Source organism: Corvus hawaiiensis, chromosome 5 (genome assembly GCF_020740725.1).
Source record: "Corvus hawaiiensis isolate bCorHaw1 chromosome 5, bCorHaw1.pri.cur, whole genome shotgun sequence".
NCBI lineage: Eukaryota > Metazoa > Chordata > Aves > Passeriformes > Corvidae > Corvus > Corvus hawaiiensis.
Window position 1 is genome coordinate 50,550,859 of NC_063217.1, and position 19,130 is coordinate 50,569,988.

The 19,130-nt window shown below is 41.2% G+C and overlaps 1 protein-coding gene across 5 annotated transcripts in view; it reads left to right on the forward strand.

Moving 5' to 3' along the window:
• The first annotated feature begins 4,396 nt into the window (after positions 1 to 4,396).
• GRIA2 (glutamate ionotropic receptor AMPA type subunit 2) overlaps positions 4,397 to 19,130 on the forward strand; it is a 93,047-nt gene continuing 78,313 nt past the window's right edge. For 2 of the 5 annotated variants that reach the window (XM_048305089.1, XM_048305090.1), the window contains exons 1-2: positions 4,400 to 4,822; positions 5,161 to 5,301. In XM_048305089.1, coding sequence (XP_048161046.1) covers positions 4,735 to 4,822; positions 5,161 to 5,301 — 229 coding nt within the window. In that variant the 5' untranslated portion in view covers positions 4,400 to 4,734. Of the gene's footprint in view, positions 4,823 to 5,160; positions 5,302 to 19,130 lie in introns of all 5 variants that reach the window. The other 3 variants (XM_048305092.1, XM_048305091.1, XM_048305088.1) reach the window with 3 other exon arrangements.

Here is a 19,130-nt window from a genome sequence, read left to right on the forward strand (position 1 = left end):
ACTGGAAGAAAAAGAAAGATATTGCCAGACAAGAATCAGGGATTTAGCATGCACCATCTAATCTGAAAGTGTTTCTTTTATATTTTTCCAGGGGCTTAATAATGTAATTTGCTATAATCTCAGTAGAAAAAATTGAAGTAATCCATAGTAGATTTTCCACACACATGGTTTATTTAGCATATACTTAAGTGATTTTATTGACAAAATAAATATAAAGTTTCTTGCAAATAGAAAGAACACAAGTAGCTCAAATAAAAATGGTAAATCCCAAATTGCTATAAATTTCTCATAAGAGTTAGCTAAGCTGGTAACAAACTGCACTGTCACAGCTACTACCCAGCAAAGGGAAGCAAAAGCTGTATGATTATTACTAATTATTTTACATCAGTTATACCAGAAGGGTCATGATGTTGCTTTTTCCATCACCAAAATCACGAAATAGAAGGCAGCCAAAGCTGTTCCTTAGAGCGTGTCCTCCCTGGGTGTGTATGCTGTTAATGGGAACAGTACGTGTTTGCTAATCAGAACAGGAAGCAGAATGAGCATGGAAGATCAGGACGTACTTTTTATTTTTAAAAAGACTCTTGAGATCCAGAGTGAACATATGGGACTACACACTTCAAAAAAGATTTGGAACTTGGAACCTTCATTTGTATTTCCTCTTTATTTACATTTACTGGTATTTGAAAAAGTTCTGCAGATTACAAAAATCCAAAGACAATAATCTTTATTGAAGGGAAGTATTTCTTGATCAGCCATGGAATCAAAGGATTCATACATTGGTACAGCATTTTTGCATCCTATTAAATCTGCACACTTTAAGGTTTTTTTATAATGAAGAAGATATTGAAAATAATTCTAAATAGAAATCCCAAGGATTGATAAAATAAAAGACCAGAAGGCCCACTATAACCATTTAGTCTGAGCTCTTGCCAAGGGCCTTCTCAGAATTTTACTTTTTCCAACTAGGATATGTAGAAAAGAGTCTGGTTTTAACTGAGCATTTTGCAGGGCTGAGGAATTCATTACACTGCTCAGTATATGACTGCATGGTCAATGACACATTACTAAAACAACAAAACAAAAGAGAAACTTAGTTTCTAATCTGAATGTGATGATTATCAGCATTCAACAACTGAGTTTTTTACTCCATCCTTCTCCTCAAATGTTTTATATTGTCTAAGTTAGTTTCCTGTAGCATGTGCTCCATGTCATCAAGCCATTCCTGAACTATGTTTTTGATAAGTATATGGAGTGATCGCTAAATGTTTCTGAGCACGAGGCAAAAATTTCCAGTTCTTCAGTCTTTTCCAAGTTTCTTTCTGCATCTCGTATTCAGCTGGTGAAACATATGAACATTTAGTTGAACTGCAGCCACTGTCTCAACCAGGATTGTGCCAGGATGAATTGCAGAGGAAATGTATTCCTGATAAATTTTACTTCTGATTAGCACATATATCAGCTCTTTTTAACTTCCTCACCAACTTCTGCCTTACGTTCAGAATATCCATTAGACAATATTAAATTGTTAAATCAAGTATAGCCATGATTCTTTGCAGTAAGTAGCAAACCTCTCCTGGAGTACTATGGAATCAGGATTAGGCACTTGGGGTTTTCAGGAGTCTGACATCTTTTTATTCCATATCTGGTCTTCTGTCATCTGCCATTGTTTTCATTATTATTACACTGCTGTGTTCCTTTCAACAAGTGATTGATGCTTATTATTAACAGTCTCCCTGTTGATGCTTTGTTCACATTCTGAACTAATGCATTTTTATATGAGCTCCTTTAATGGATTTAGAAGAATGCATATAAGAATATAATCTTCTGTTTTTAAGAATACAATCCTTACTTACCTCTTGCAAGATTCTTTTCCCTGGAGTAAAAAGTATTGAATGTGATTCCCAGCAATGCAGTCTGATTTTCTCACGCACAGTGTTAATGAGTATGTCTATTTTTAGTACCTGATCATAAATTACTATCACCTATAAATTCCTTTTTTCTCCTTTGCCCACTTGCATCTTTTCTATTTGATGGTTATAAAAAATAGAGAGTAGAAGAAGCCCTTTAAAAAAAATTATTGACATTTTTCACTATTACTAAATTCTGATTAAACTGTTTCCTTGCTGATTGGCTAGCCCATGCTGTCCTTTTGTACTTACTTGTATGAGTTGAAATCTTTTATTTGTCCCTGGCACACCAACAGTGGAATATGGCCACATAGTTTGACTTTTTTTTCCTACATGTTCTGACATGACAGTACAAATTTGGAGTAGTACATGCACATACATACACATGCACACATTGAACATGATGTATACCCATACAGGCTCACAATTCTGAAATGGAAAAATACGCATTAGAAAGTCAACAGCCAGGGCGGTATCAGCTGGGATTGCCGTGGCAGCTGTTACTAACTCATCACAAATAGTCTGTACAGAACCCCCAGCTGTAATTGGTAATTAACTTCTTTACTCAGATAATTTTTATTTTACCTACCTGCTATGCTATATTCTGTAGGTCTTTATCTTGGAAGACATAGCAAGGCCAATTCATGACAGAGGCTGGGCTCAGGACCTTCATCTATAAACTATTTGACTCAGGTAAGGTTGCTCATTTTGCAGTGCCCACTACAGTGGGATCAAAACTTAGTATAGCATTTACCCATGCTTTAGTATAAACAATAAATAATATTTTGTTGTCTAAGCAGCTAAAACATGCATCACCATGAATTATTTTTACTGTGTCCAACAAAGGTCTTGATGCTTATGTGGAATAGCACTGTTCTCTATAACGCAAAAAAACCCAAACACCCAAACCAATAAATAAAAACCCCAATGCCTCAAATAACAGTTTAAAGATTTAAGTCCTTTCCATAAATGCAAATACAGCTAATTCAAAAAGTAGGATTCTTCTAGATTTTATTTTTATGCTTTACATCACCCAAATCCTTTTTATATGTTAGTTCATTATGCAGCTATAACATATATTGGCAAATACGATTTTTTGTTTTATTATAACATATTAAAGTGTAATCTTCAAACTGAGGTCTTTGCTTCATTTTAGTCTCATTTGTTATACATAAAGGGGATGCTTTAGATTTTGGTGAAAAAAAGAAGCATACAATTTATCTACACTTCTCTTAAAGATTGGCAGTTTTACACTGAAATATTTATTAGAAGTAAATGTCTGTATATCTCATTGTCCAGGATGCAGTGGGGACTGCCTGAACACAAGCTTTCCCCTGACAGCTTAATCTGTTGACACAGTGACGCTGCCTGCCCCTCTCACAGAATTCAGCAGTAGGTTTTACCATGCAGTGCAAAACGTGGCTTCTGGGAGAGACCAGGCTGGGGGAGAGAGTGAGGAAGGGCTGTAGAAACTCTGCCATTCCACCCAGATAAGCCCACAGGGGCTTTATGCTCAGGATGTTAAAGCTTGCTCTCTTTTTCAGGCTCATCTCATTTTGTGGGTGAGAGAGAGAAGATGAGATAAGTACAGACAGAAGCTTGTACAGAATTTCCTGGCGAAATGACTCAAATGAAACAAAACTCATCATGAATTAGTGATGAGTAAAGGGCTTCAGATTGCCTACTTCCTATGTAGGATATGTACTCATATTGATGTCTGAATACCTGAAGCTTCAATCCCCTCCTCTGGGAAAGGAGAATGAAAACAATTTAATAATAATAAAAAAATAAAAAAGGGGGAAAAGGAAATGCAACGCAGGATCAGCATCCTTTCCTATGTGGATATTTCCCATCATTAACTAAATATAAATTAATAAAACAATATGCCAGAAAATTATCACTTAATAGCAAATTCATTGTCATGGCCACAGGAATGCCACATTGCCTTTTCTTCTATAAATTGTGCGTGTGTGTGTGTGTGTGGTGCACAGCAACAGACTTTGTGCCAAACTGAGAAATGTTAAATTTAGCTTGCAGTAAATAGCATGTCTAGCTAATACAGCTGGAACCCATCTTGGAAAGAAAAAAAAAAAAATCCCCATTATGCATGAAAATGAAATATCAGAATAGCTTTAACTCTTCCTGCACATTAACTTCTACGGTTTGGGTACAGCAGCTAAAACAAAAAAAATAGGAATGTGCTTTTCAGGTGTATTTCTGAGGTGGCTCCATCCTGGGGGAGGCGGGTGAAATAAATAAATAAATAAATAAATAAATAAATAAATAAATAAATAAATAAATAAATAAATAAATAGCCTCCCAAAAGTGAGGCCGCTGTCCGCGGTGCTGGAGGCGGGCGGGCGGGCGCGCGGAGGGGCGGGGCGCGGCGCGGAGGGGGCGCGGCGGGCGCGCTCCCGCCGGGGCCGGTTCCGCGCAGGCGCCGCCGCCGCCGCCTCGCCGGGAGCGCCGCCCGCCCGTTGAGTGCGAGGAGCGCGGGCGAGCGCGTGCGAGGGCAGGGCCGGGCCGGGCGGCGGGAGCGCAGCGGGCACCGCCGGCACCCCCATCACCCCCATCCCGCTCAGCGCCGGAGCCGCGACCAGCACCGGAGCGGCAGCGGCAGCTCAGACAGCGGCTTCTCCCGCGCCTGCCGCGGGGCTCTTCTCGTTCCTTCCCTCCCGTGGCTCGCTTGCTCCCGCCGGCCGCTCGCCCGGAGCGCACGGGATCTAATTTGCTGACGAGCGCGCTCCGCGGAGGAGAAGGAGGAGGAGGAGGAAGAAGAAAGGGCTGTTTCCGTGGCTTTGTGGATGCTCTACTTTTCCTGGAAATGCAAAAGATTATGCATATTTCTGTCTTCCTGGCTCCTATGTTGTGGGGACTGATCTGGGGGGTCAATTCTAACAGCATACAGATCGGTAGGTGCCCGCATTTGGGGGGACCCCGCTCTCCTCCCGGCGGATCTCCCGATCCTTCATCCCCGCCGGTGTCACTCGGGCATTCCTGTCATGTCGCCGCGCGCCCAGTCCCACCGCGGTGCCCGCCAGGCACCAGCGAGGTCCCCTCACCTTTTCCCCGGCCACACCGCCCGGCCCCCGCGACCCCCGACACAGGACGGAGCCGCGGCCGGGACCGCTCCGGCAGCGGCGCCCACCGGCACCCGCGCCCAGCCCAGCCCCGCGGCGGGCAGAGACCTGGCCCCGGCACCGCTCCGCCGGTGCCCCCGCCCGCCTGACGCGTGTGTGTTTCCCTGCAGGGGGGCTGTTCCCGAGGGGCGCCGATCAGGAGTACAGCGCCTTTCGGGTAGGGATGGTTCAGTTTTCCACCTCGGAGTTCAGGCTGACTCCCCACATCGACAACCTGGAGGTGGCCAACAGCTTCGCCGTCACCAACGCCTGTGAGTAGCGGGCGCTGCCAGCCTGCCGTGGCGGCGGGTGTGCGTGTGTGTGCGGGGGTGTGCGGGGTACGTGTGTGTGTGTGTGTGCGCGGAGGTGTGCGGGGTACGTGTGTGTGTGTGTGTGTGTGTGTGCGCGGGGTAGGGGCGTGTGCGGGGTACGGTGCCGGGGGGAGCCGCCCCGCCGCCGAGCAGGTGTGGGAGCGCCCGGCCCCGTGCGAACGGGGCGCGGGGTCTCCGTGCGCCCCCCCAGCCCTCCGGGAGGTGTAAAATGGTTCCCGGCGGCTCCCCCCGCGCGTTACGTAAGGCTGCGCGGCCCCGGGGCTGCCCGCAGCGCTCCCCCGCTGCCCGCGGGCTGCGGAGCCACCTCGCTACCGGCGCGGCCAGAGCCGGGGCCCCCTCTGGCCAGCAGCCGAGGGGTGCGGAGCGGGCGGCGGGGGGCGATCAGCCATTTTACGCCGCGCGGTGCTGCGGGCTCCGTCGCTCCATCTCGCCGCCCGCTCGCCCCCCGCCTGGCGTGCTCATGGGCGGCCGCGCTCGCCGTCCGCTGAGCTTCGCCGGGAGCCCGCCGCCCCCGCGGCTCTCCCGGCGGGACCGTGCCCCGGCTCCGCCCTCGGCTCGGCAGGGCCCGGCCGCACGCGTGCCGCGGGGCGCGGAGCACGTGCGTTGCGCGGCAGGCGACGGGGAAGGCGGGGCGGAGCAGCGCGGTCGTGGTAGCGCGAAGAGAGGAGCCCCGGACGGGGCGGCGAGTCCCGCAGCGGTGTGCGCTTCTGCCTCCTGTCGCTCGGCCCGGCGTGCGGCCAGGGGCGGCTGGCACGGTCCGTGCCGGGGTGAGAGCGGGGAGCCGAGGCGGCGTTCCCAGGGCGGTGAGGCGTGCCCGCCTTGCCCCCGCTGCCCCCGTGCCGCACGTGCCCGGTTCGGGCGAATCCCCGGTCCCCGCAGCGGCGCGGGCGGCAGCGGGCGGGGAGCTCGTGCCGGGCGCTCCCGCCCAGCGCCGCGCTCCCCCAGGCGTTTTCCTGTCCCTCCTGGGAAAAAGACGCAAGGGACACTGAATCTGGAGGTTAGCTGTTAGCGGGGGCGATTTCCCTTCGTTGGTGACCTTTTTTTATCCCCCTGATTCAGCTGCCTTGTGGTAGGTGCGGTGGTGCTGAAGAGGGGCGCCTTGGCACAGATGCTGGGATAGGTGGTGCAAGAGCTCAACGCAAGGAGCTTTCAGTGGCATGTGTGAGGGTAGGAGGGTATAGCATACATTGCTGAAAGCAGAAAAGGTCAGAGCATATAATCACCCACAGTAATGCTAAATTGTTATTCTTTGCAAACTGCTTGGATAGTTCTTCCTTTCTTAGATAATGGGAGTTTGTATCAACCAGAACCACATGTGGTCGGTATTTGCAGATGATGTTACTTGGACTGTTGGTGAAGTAAGTGTAGCAGTTTATATGGCATTCTGCAAAAATGTGACAGGTCTTTCTGTGTTCCTCAATTCTGTGAAGTTAACAAAACCCTGAAAAAAGGTTTTGCAAAAACCAGATTTTTTTTTTTCCTACTGGTACTAGAGATGAGCATAATCACTTTGTCTTTGAGAAAGTACAGGTTTTATAATTTTCTCCAAGACCATCAAGTGCTTTTGACCAGCATTTGTGTGCATGTATTAGCCTTGTTCTTGTCTTCCTTGGAGAACTTTTACAATACTCAGATGATATGTGTAGGCTCTAGACTGCAGTAGTGGATTTTGAGGCTTCCAGCAGAAGGGAGATGCTGTCCACATTTTAGATTTTCTTTTGTCTGAACCTTGTGCAAGGCTTCAATTTCCAAGCAGGTTGAAGAGCTCCAAATTAAGACATGGACTTGTACTTGTTTTTTCATCACTTCAGTTACCAGTGATGGTTTAATGAAGTTACCCTGTGCATTGGATTTAATTGACTAGTGAAGCATGTGATAAAAATATGTACAGTATCCCCTTGATTACCTTCCCAGAAGGGTTTCATTGGAGAAAAAGGAGTTCCAAAGAGAAATATTTGGCGTACAAGAATTAGAATTTAGGAGCTGATTGCAGAGCACAGCATGCACAAATGGTTAAGAAGAATCCAACTTTTTTTGTCCCCTCTATGCTTGTTCTCATTTGAAATGCTGAGCATTCTGCAGGTTGGTTTAGGGTTTTTTTTGGGTGGGGTGTTGGTTTTTTTTATTTCCAGAATTGTGTTCAAAGAACTTGTGCCCAAGACCAGCACTGTGAAACAATGCAGGCGTAAAAGAAGGTCACAGAAATGTAGGATAATATGAATCTGAAAATGCTTCAGTGTTTACCCAGGTATTTCACTCCAGAAAGGTGATTGTCCTTCACGAGATATAGCGGCAGACTTATACCATAATAGAAGTGATGACCTTTTTCTGCCCAAATCGACCACTGAAATGTTTTGGCTCTTGATTTAAACCCCTGAGCCTGCTGTGTTTCAGGCTGCAGAAGCTGCAGCTGGTGTGGCAGAGCTGGGGTGCAGCCCTGCCCGCCGGTCCCGACCCGGCACCCGCGGGTGGCAGCCAGCAGTGCCTGGGGTCCCCTGCGCCGCCCCGCCGGGGCTGGGCCTGCCTCCCTCCCCTGGTAGCCTCAGGGCAACAGCACACTATTCCATCTGCTTTAAAAACAAGCAAGCAAACAGAAAGCCAGCTGTAAAAATAAGTAAAAGTCTTCAAACTAATTATCAGCGCTTGCTTGGAGTTTGTCGATGGAGCAAATGGTTTTTAGATGAATCGGTGTTGCTGGTACTACTTTTAAATTATGTTCCTAAACTTCAGAAAGGAGGAGATGGTGGTCACATACCCCCAAGGAGTGTTCCAAGTAGTGAGACTACTCAGTTATTTAAAGGTGGACAGAAAATGGGTGTAGTAGTGGAGTGGACACTGTCAGTAGGTAGCCTTAACTCATGTAATGACTTGCACTTCAGTGGGAATTTCACATCAACACTAAGAGATTGTGTCATGACATATTGCATGACAGCAAATTGGGCCAAAATTCTACTGATTTTGACCAAGGTGGACGGGCCACCTTCACGTAACCTGGGAAAGGGACACAAGTCAATTATGTTCAAAAAGTAGCCATAAAATATAGTCACTTTAGTTTGTTGGATTGTTGCAACTCTGCAAAGCTGTGTTGACAGTTCATTGGGAGCAGCTGTTGGAATCTAATTGCAAATTGACACTTCATAAGTCAGCATCACTCGGAAGCTTAATGGTTTAGATTGAGAGATGGTGCACATTTTTTTCAGAGTAATGGCCCAATGAGGAGCAGTGTTCACTGCTGTGACTGCTGTTGCACCCTTCGAGAGAAATGGGCTAGGCTTAGCACTGTGTGAGAATTCTGGATTCATTCTAACAGAATCTCCTCGGTTCTGTCTGTTTAACAGCTGGAACAAAGGTACAGCACTGGAGGCAATTCATAGGGCAGAACTGGGACACGTGCAAACCACTGGACTTCATTATCCTTCAGCACAGTGTAATTGAGTGAAGTCTAATTGGAGGACTGTTGACCATCGGTTATATAAGATTTTTTAAAAGTTCTTAATTCTGTCAAAACAAGAAAGAAGGAATGTGATGAAGATGAAATCCTTTCCTCTTAAATCTGCCTACCCAACAACTTTAGGGGTAGTTGTACTGTGTTCTGACATATATTAGCACTGAAAGGATATTGGAGTCACTTAAAGAGAGGTTTCCTATGGAGTACTATAAAACTGCCATAATGATAACAAGTTTTTCATACAGTAGTTTGAGCACAGAAGTAATATATGTACAATCTTGGATGTTTAATCCTGCTGGCTCAAGAGCCAGTGTTGAGCTTTTCTGTTTTAAATCAAGTCTTACAGCTCTGCAGGGATCACTGCACCATGACATTGTGACAAGGGTATGTTGATTCATGCATAAACCTTAGATCCTTTCATTATATTTTCAACCAGCAGCTTTGAAAACATATGAATATCTGGCATGTTGCAACTTGAGAGTCATGGCAAAGGTTTTCCCAAGCATTTTGGAATATAATGCTATAGCTTTCATTCTTAAAGAAATAGCATTGAGCATATTGTTGGCAAAATGCATAACGAATAAGCAAAAAACATCCTTTAAAGGGAAGGATGAAAAAAATTTAAATGTGTTTATTTGAATTAAAATTACTGTGGACCAAGCCTAAATGTATTTCACAATAGATTATTAGAACTGATTTTAAGGAAAGGAGGAATTTATTAGCTGCTTGTGTTTCAGTTCATTTGTATTCCTGGTCCTTCTCATTTCCTTTTCACTATAAAACATTTCTCAAGCTCAGTGAGCAGATGTGAAATGGGTTCTGTGCCTTTTTGTAATTAAAATGGTCAGGATCAGATGGGTTTCTGCAGTAAAATGATCCAATAAAACCAGGATGTAGCCTACAGTGGGAACTCCTGTGATTTTTCTTCTCTCAAAACATTTCTCCTCTCAAAATTGATCTCTGTAGCAAACTTTAAACATTCTTCTACTCCTGAGAGTTATTCATAAAGAAAGCTGGGGTATTTATTGTGTGACAGTGCTGTCCCTGCTGTGCACCTTTGCGTCTGGCTCACAGACCATTTTCACACAGCCGTGCTCCAGAATGTGGGCAGATACAAAACCAACAGTTTTCTCTTGCCTACTTGACTTTTTAAATACTTATTATGTGATTGTTGCATTAATTTTGTCCATAAAATCTGAAATAATTTACCATGCAGTTTTGAATACAGTACGAATATATATTTTACTCCTAGAAATCTGAGAGTTATGTTTAACAGTAGTTTGTGAGTAGTATGGCAATCATGCCTTAAATATGCCAATCAAGCTTGCAAATAAACCAATATTAGCAGTCAATCTCTTCAATATATTAATGTGTTTATATGTGATTTTATTAATATATAATATATGAAAATATAGTAAATTTTTTCTGTTTATGCTAATGAAAGTCTTAATTTACACTGACTTCAATGCGTGTGATTGACTGCACATGGTTGAGGATGTACTTAACTCCTTGTGTCCATAAGATTTCCTTTACTATCTTGTGTAAAACACACAAACCAAGCACCACTGCACTAAGTGATGCTGTTACTGCTGGTTTCATTAGTTATTTTTTTCAAGCTTCTCATGATAAAAATATTTTTGAGAATTAGGGCATATTTAAGAGATAAATAATTCCTTTTGAGCAGTCGATAATTACTAGGAAAGTATATAATATCTGGGAACATATTAGTTTGAAAATACATTAAACAGGTAATTATCATTATTTTGAAAATTCAGATAGCATAATTTCTCAGGCATTCTCTGTGAAAACATGATTAAATTGTTAAAAACTATTTTCTTAAGGAAAATATAATTTTAAATTAATTAATTAAAATCAAATTAAAATCCTATATGCTGATAGGAGTAATTTTCAGGAAACTAAAAAGAGGATATATCCCACAGTAAACACGAATTTTTATATGTACATATATAGACAGACATGTATGTATGCACACATGTATATGTAAATGTACACACATATGAACTTAACAGAATGAACAGCAGTTTATTTTGAATGTCAGATAAATATAAAGCAAGACATCAGTTAAACTCTACAGTCCATTTTTCTGAAGAGGGTTATCTCATAGCACTTACTAGTAAGATAATTTATCTCTTTAAGTCATGTTCTCATGCCTGTGAACCAGATGCATGAATTACTAATTTTTTATAGTGAAGGCTCATGCCCATATTCTGGAAACAATGTCACAAGAAGACAGGGAATATCAGGTCAGACTGAAAAGAACACTGAAAAGATACCCCAATAGGTAAAAAATGCAGTTGTATAGATCAAACTCTCTCTGTATGTATATGTGAATGGGCTTTCTATCTGACAGTTAACCGGAACTTTTATTTCTGAAATGTACAAGATTTGTCCCATTATTTTTCATCTGGTCATTACATTTATCAGAACGTGAATACAGTGGCATCTGGTTTTAGAGGACTGTGGACAAGAGATTAATTCCTTTTGCCAAATAGTTTTCTGAAAAGGTATAGGGCAGAAGTCTGGATGTTTTTATACAGATTATATAGGTTTGTAGAGCATCATTATTATTTTGTCTTGAAACCTTAATGTTTTCCTTTGGTAAGTTCCTAAAAAGACTTTGCATTGACTACAAGTGCATATTAAGTGTAACCTTGTCGAAACTGCAAAAGAGCTTTTATTTAAATTAGTAAATAATTTCAATAATGAATTCTTTATGGATAAGCAATAAGGAGTGAATAAAATAATCAGATAAACATTGTGAAGGCATACTGTGAACCAGCTCAACAGTAAGGAGTGCAAGCAGGTTTTAAATAACCACATGTTGAATAAATTCATACTGAACCTTCTAAAATCAATAACTGTGCTTAAAATACAGCTATTGTATTTATTTGGGTGCACTTACAGAGTGGTATAGATATCTTTTGAAATACTGTTCATTTTTCTTTATCTATCTGTATATAGGACCACCACAGAACAATTTTTACTTTCTTATGCAGCACTGCTGTGCCCCCTTGGTTTATTCTACCACAGATCTTTGATTATTGTTTTCTTCTTTTTTTTTTTATTGTTTTAAGAAAGGTTCTCAAATCACTCAATTTATGAGGAATTTACCTTTTCCTCCCCAAAGTCCCCATCTGGGCAATGAATACAGAGAGTTAACATTCCTGTCCTGAATCTGATTTAATGTAGAGATACCTAATGCATTTTCCAATGGATAGCCACTTTATGAAAGTGTGAAAAAAATTTTACAAGGCAGAGATACTCACCATGATTCTACAGCAAGGTGTGGTTTAGCTCCAGCTATTACTATCTCCCACCACCTGCTCCCAAACCTGACTTGGAGAAATTAATGAGATTTTTTTTGAGAGTTGAAATGTTACATACATTTCAACTAAAGGTGACAGACTCAAGCTAAAGAAATGTCTTATTTCAACTCTAATCTGCTGTTTAATTTGATATCAGAGGAAAAACATTCAGGTCTATATTCATTATCTTGAATCAGTATGGTTGTTTTGTATATTTGGGATGCTGGCTCTGTAATTGAATTGCCAGTCACTTCAGTTAGTCCGTGAATGACTTACTGGGCTTTACTGCACATGGAAATAGCATCTTCATTACTTATGTTTTCCTTTCACTGTTAAAAAAAAAACCAGAGTAATTTGCGGTTTGTGTTTTGAAATGGGCATATTTCTCCCCTAGGATTCTTCCAGTGACCAAGAGTAGGGCAAAATCCTGTAAAATGTTCAAATGCCCTGACTCATAAATGTGTAGTCATAAAACTGTTAGAAGAGTTTCAAAGCTCAATAAGGAACAGGGGCTAATTTTATAAAAGGTTCAAAACAGGTATATGAACATGAGTTTACTATGCTACATCACCTATTCAGTTTAATCTTGATTTCAGGTAGTTAATATTGGAAAAAAAACATAACTGACTTGATGCTGCATTTTTTCAGGCTGCTGTGGTTAAGGGTGCCATACCACTGTAATTTCTTCTCAGTGTAAATGGGTTTAGAAGTTTACAAACACGACTTGGACTAGAAAAGATGCCTCTGTTTATTACAAATGGTGTGAACTGATTTTTTTCTCACACACTTTGAAGATTACAAGCAACAGATTGTTTCTAAGCACGTGGTATGATAGAAAATTTAAACAGCAATCTGCTAGGTAATGCAGAGATTTTTCTCGTCATCTGTATGGGCAAGACTGCTGTCAGGGCTCATGTCAGCAACAGGGCGAGAGAGCTCAGCAGAACAGCTCTGCAACTGCTTTGCAGCACGGAGAAGGGATTTGTTTTCTTTGGTTTTCTGCCTTCTATGAATGTATTTGCTCTGGTTTAGATCCATAAAATTAAAAGGCTAATATGGCTTACCATCCCAACTAATGTGGATCTAAATTTTTTGAATGTGTTGTATTTCCTTGTATATGTGTAAACTATCTCAGAATGTCTGCAAATGTATGCTGATGACAGACTGTACAGCTCTGAACAAGTCAGATTAATTTGTTCAATTATCTCATAAATCTTTGAAATTGAGGTTGTTGAGGGTTAGCTTGCTCAAAATGTTTCTTCCTGATACTAGGTACGAGTTGTTTTTGACAAAATGTCTTCCAAGCCAAAATGCTGGTTTATATATTTTTTTTTAATTTTCCCCTCTATGAATGTCGTGAATTCCATTACACTGTACTATTACAGTCTCAGAGGGGGTTCTTTGTACAAATGTGAGTTCTGGCAAGCAGCAAAATGTTCCTGTGTGACTGTACCTTGGGCAGAGACCTACTGATATTTGAGAATGTATTCCAGGTGTAATATTTGTAAAGCAGGGTGAGTAATTTGCATGGTTAGTGCATACCAGGCACAATAAGCTACACCAATGCTACTTATAACAAAAGCAGAATTGATCCACACTGGAATTACAGGGAATGGTTAGGAGAATCATACAGGAAGTAACTTAGTTATTTTATTTCTCTTGTCCATGTCAGGCAGAAGACCTGAATTTTAACCCTTAGTCTTTAATTTTCAAGTTGAATGCCTTTGGCACTTGTCTTGATGTCAGAATCCCTCCCTGTCTCTTACTCTTCTTCATTTTTCCTGCCTCGATTAATTCTTGGTTAAAAAAACCTCAGTAATCCTGCATTTTGCCTGACATAGGAAGAAGGAAAGTAACTTCAAGGTTTTGGAAGCAGGAAGACAATTTCTTACCCTTTGTTGTCATGGTAAAGCATAGAGGAAAAGAAAACCTATTAGGAAAATTCAGTTATATTAATTTAAACAATTGCTCAACCAACAAATATTAATGGGCCAGATTTATACACAGCTTTAAACTTTCAAAGCCATTTTAAATGAACAGTTGGAAATATTATATTGAAAGACTAGATGGATTTGAGGGATCAGGAAGATGAGAATATGAGTCACTATATCTTATATATTGCAGGATAAGTATGGTTTTAATTTCACTCACAGCCTTCCATCTGCTCCATCTTAAGGTGCTTTCATTTGGTGAGAGTGGAACATGCTGAAAATCTACAAAGTGGTGACTGAAAAGTCATTCAGTGCTTTTACCAGCTAATCGGATTTGTTGATGTATTCAGCTGCTGGATCCAGCCATCTGGAGTGCAGACCAATAAGACCAGGCTATTTTCACCCAACCAAATAAATGCTCAAGCTTCTGCTGATGGTAGTAGGAACACAACCAGATCCAACAATTATATTACTTATTTTTTCTGTCTAAATGTGGAAAATGGATTTGGTTTTTTTGTATATGGGAAGAGGCAGGGATTAAACAATATCTAAAAAGGGCAATAATGTTTGACTACCTATCTGACCTACACAATGTTGTTTCCAAACTTTTTGGCACATGCTCATATAAGACCCCATGTTTGTTTGATTGGCATTTCTTATGTATTTTACACTTTTATGAAGTTCTTTGTTAGGTTTCAGTATGGAAATCTTAGAAAAATTATTAGACCATTTCAACTCTGTTTAAGTATGTAAATAGAACTGCTGCCTAAAAATGGAAGAGTTTGGCCTATGCTTGTGTAAGCGAAGAGAAAAAATGTAATACTTACTCCTCTCCTTTTTTTGTATTTGATCTTGGATGTTATTATGTGATGAAATCTTTGCATAAACTTGAATTTTTAATTTTCTCTTAACTCTTTTTTTTTACTTGTAGTAAAATGTGTTTTAGCTTGACTATAAAACCAAGTAGCATACTTTTGCTATAGAAGCAAGCAAGCATCTGTGGGCTGCAAATACTGATTTTGTTAGCAAGTGGAGCACTTAATGTTCCTTTGAGCTTATCTGCTTACTTCTATTTCAATATGATAAAAACCACAATATATTCTTCAAGGTCTCCATTTGTGGAGGCACTTCTAATTCACCTGCAGTTTGTGATATTCACCCTATCTTGTGTGACCTCAAGGGGCAGCTCCAGGAAATGGGAGTGTCCTTCAAGCTCCGTGGCACATCTGTTCAGGTGTCCCGGCACTCCAGTGTCTGAAACGTTGCTTGGAGCATGTACTTTGTAACGTCAGTAATTTCCTGAGATTCGTGAGAAAAGAGCAAGTCTGTAAATACCTAAATGACTTTTAGGAACTCTGACATTTTTGTTAGTACTGTTGCAATTAGTTTTTGTAGAGGAAAACACAGATTGTATTAAATCATGACTGAGACATTCCAAATAAATACATGTTCAAGGATGGTCTGTGCCTGTTCCAACACGCTGAGGAACCTCCAGCGTTGCTGCATCTAGTTTTGATCTTCTGGGGGTGCAAAAAAAATTACTTCAAGATTTTTGTTTGCCTTTCTGGATGGAAGTGTTTCTGACTTCCTACTGAACCTGTGAATACAGTAGTTCTGTCAGTGTTGTGACTCCTAATATTACTTTTCATTTTCTGGTACACAGAATCCCAATTCCCTGTGCCAGTGTGTCTGGCTTTATATTGCATTCCAGGAACTTGCAGTGTTCAATTTTTGCAGTGTTTCTGGCTTTATATTGCATTCCAGGAACTTGCAGTGTTCAATTTTTGCAGTATTTCGTTTTTACATGACATCTTGAGATCTGTATGTTGCAATATGTAGAAGCCATTTTAAAAACTAAGTATCAACTGCCTTAAAAAACAAACGTGTTAGGAAAAATGTTCACTTGGCTTGTTCCTCTCTTCATATTGGTGACAAATTCAACAATGTGGATTTATTTAATTCTGAAGTTTCTTCATTTCTTCTTTTGTTTGTTTGGTGGGGTTTTTCCCTTCTTCTGTCCTTGCAGTGCTTATAACAATTCTCCAAAACTAATGTTGCTACTACTGGATTATTAAAAAGACTGTGAAAATAATTTTGCTAATTATTTAACTGTGAAACATTGGTGTCTTCATAGCAAGAAATTTGTGCCTTTAAATTTGTCTTATTTAGTAAATGTCCTTTGAAACTTCCTGAGGAAGCTAGCAATGTTCACATGGTTAACCTAGTCCTATCACTACAAATTGCTTAGCAACTTCTGTTTTGTGCACTGCAATTGAACTGTATTTGCTTTTGATCTAAATTTTTTTCCTCTTCAAGAAAAATTCTGGCATTTTTTTGTATAGGGTTTTTTTTTTGCTGCTCTCATTTTTGCCAACCAGCTAAATGTACCAAAAGTAGCTGTTTCAGGAACCCTAGTCCTCCATCTCATTAGGTTTGTCTTCTGGTGTCGAGGTTCGATTTTAAGAACTTGTTGCTCAGTGACTGATTCTACTTAGGGTACAGATCCATTGGGTGATAGATGTAAAGTGGGTTTTTTGTTTGTTTTTCTGAATGCTTAAAGTACTAGAACTCAAGACGTCTCATCTTGTTACAAAGCAGTTTCTTAACTGTGTATGACAGACCAAAGGAGAGACTGTGTAACTTGATGAGCCAAGAAGAGGTTTGCCTCACTGGTGATATGCTGGAGGAGAGTTTTGACCAAAAAAATCTCATACACTTCAGATTTGTCTTACACATGCTGCCAAACTTGTAAGATGGGGCAGATGTGCACATTTCAGTTTATGTTGCTTCTGGTGTTTGTGGGAATTTCTCATTCTGTAATCCTTGGTGGCTTTATATACTTTTGATGAGTCTTTACTAGCTGTGGTGAATCTCCAGTTCTCTTCCATACAGTAGGCCAGGACTGACCAGTTCCCAAAGTGGTTTGGAAACTATGGTGTGTAATGCTCTCGTGTTGCACACATGAAACTGGGAACAGTCAAGAGTCCAGGAATAGGTCAAAGATGGAAGCATCTGTGTTACCCAGTCTCAGGGGTGTGAATCAGGTGCCTCACAGTGAAATTGGCAGCAGCACCTGATGGAACAGACATCAAGCCAGCTTAATTGACAGAAAGCTCCTATTTAGAAGTTTCCAACTGAAAGGGTCAAATTAAAACTGCTCCTCTCCCTGCTTGGGTGACCAACCGAAGCTCTGAGGCAAAGGAAGTGGGATTACTGGCCAGAAGCTACTTTCTGAGCTGTAATGGGTTGAAGCACTCTGGTTATAATGGTGCTTTGGGTGCTGTGCTGATCTGCCACCTTTATGTTGGAGTAGTCCAATGGTCTAGAAACAAGTGAGACAGAGTCTGGGGGCTCAGAGGGTGGGAGAGAAGAGAAGCCAACTTTCTACGTTATCCTCAGAACAAGTATGGGCCAAGGTGAGAAAGGTATTTTTAAACACATGAAAAGAGACACAGTTATGCAGGTCACCTTTTCTCTGGGATATACTAACCTTAGGGTTTCTCATTAGATTGAAGTGCTTCATCTTAATTTGTACTAGTAGATCTGCAGTTTTGAACCTGATATCGTAGCAGAAAATATGGGGTTTTGCCTCCCTTAGGAGGAATTGCAATGTGGTTTTTTTTAATTAGTTCCGTATTATGCTGCAGGTACCATTGGTAAGATCTGCTGGGTATTTTAGGTAGCTGTTAAGGCTGTTTGTATTTTAAGTTGTACTGCCTATGTGTTCAGCATGGTACCTGCTATTCCTGTGGGTCTAGTCACTTGGTTCTAGATTACGTTCAGGGTAGGGAGTTTAATCTCTAGAGGTCTGCATATGTTTAGTTCTGGCTATATGGGTAAAGATTTCTTCTCGTTTAGCTGTTAGGACAGCTACATTTATGGACACATAAGGTAACAGACACTAGATTTAAAGGTTAGAAACCTGTTGACAGGATGTTTTCTGTGATGGATGCTGAACTTTCAATATGCTTTTCATGGTCTGTCAGACAGTCTGTTTCATCCAAAGTATTTGCTGAAGGAGCTTGCTGGAAAACGAGAAAATGAATTCTTTTTAGGAATTTTATTTTCCTTTTGGTCAACAGGTAAAATAAGATTACCTTGCTTTTTTTCTGTATAATCTTCATTCAGGGAATGATTAATTCATATCATGGTCCATTTCTATGAAGGAGAAAGTAGGAGACAGCAGTAAAGCACTCAGATTTTTTTTCCCTCCCCTTTTCTGCATTACTGAGCACAAAGAATGGAAGTTCAGCTTAGGATAAAGTGCATAAGAAAAATACGTTCCTGTTACCCTTTAGAGGCACATAATACGTGTTACGTACTATGCTGATTTTTCATTTCCTGTAGGAACAGGAGGGAACATTACATGGAAAAACATGCTTACAAACAAATAAAACAGTCTTGTCAAGATCTGGATTGTTCGTACACAGGATGAAAAGTGAGTGATTTAAACATGCAAGTCTGAATAGTAGCAGGAATAACTGTAGTGCTATGCTGTTGAATAGCAAACGAGGGCATTGAGAGATAAATGAACAGAGCAGCCTTGTTCAGGTGTACCTTTTTACAGACAATGAAATAACAAGGATCACAAAATATTATGCAGCCCTCAGGAATAGGTTTACTAGATTTTTCTTCAAAATCCCTATTCAATTGATGTAACTCGCTCTGACAGTTACTACAGGGCTGAATCCTGGAAGGTCCAGTGTACCTGAGCATGCCAGCAGTAGTCATCTGGAATTACAAAAGGTCAGCAGCACTGCTAATCACAGGACTTGTGCTAGCTTTCCCCTGCATCTGACTGTAGTTCATCCCATTTGTAGCTCACCTGGGTAAGTATGAAAAACAAAATACATGGAAAATATTTGGTATTTGAAATTAAGAATAAACATAATACAGAGTTCATACATGGCTGAACTAAACAGTGGGTTTTCTGTTCCTGAATTACTACAGCTGATGTCAGGTGGAGGGTGTAGTTCTAGATCTGCAGTGATCTCAGCTGGGTACCGGTGCACACAACCATTTCATCTTCTGTGGGTCTGGATTTCCTTCCCACACAGAATGGTG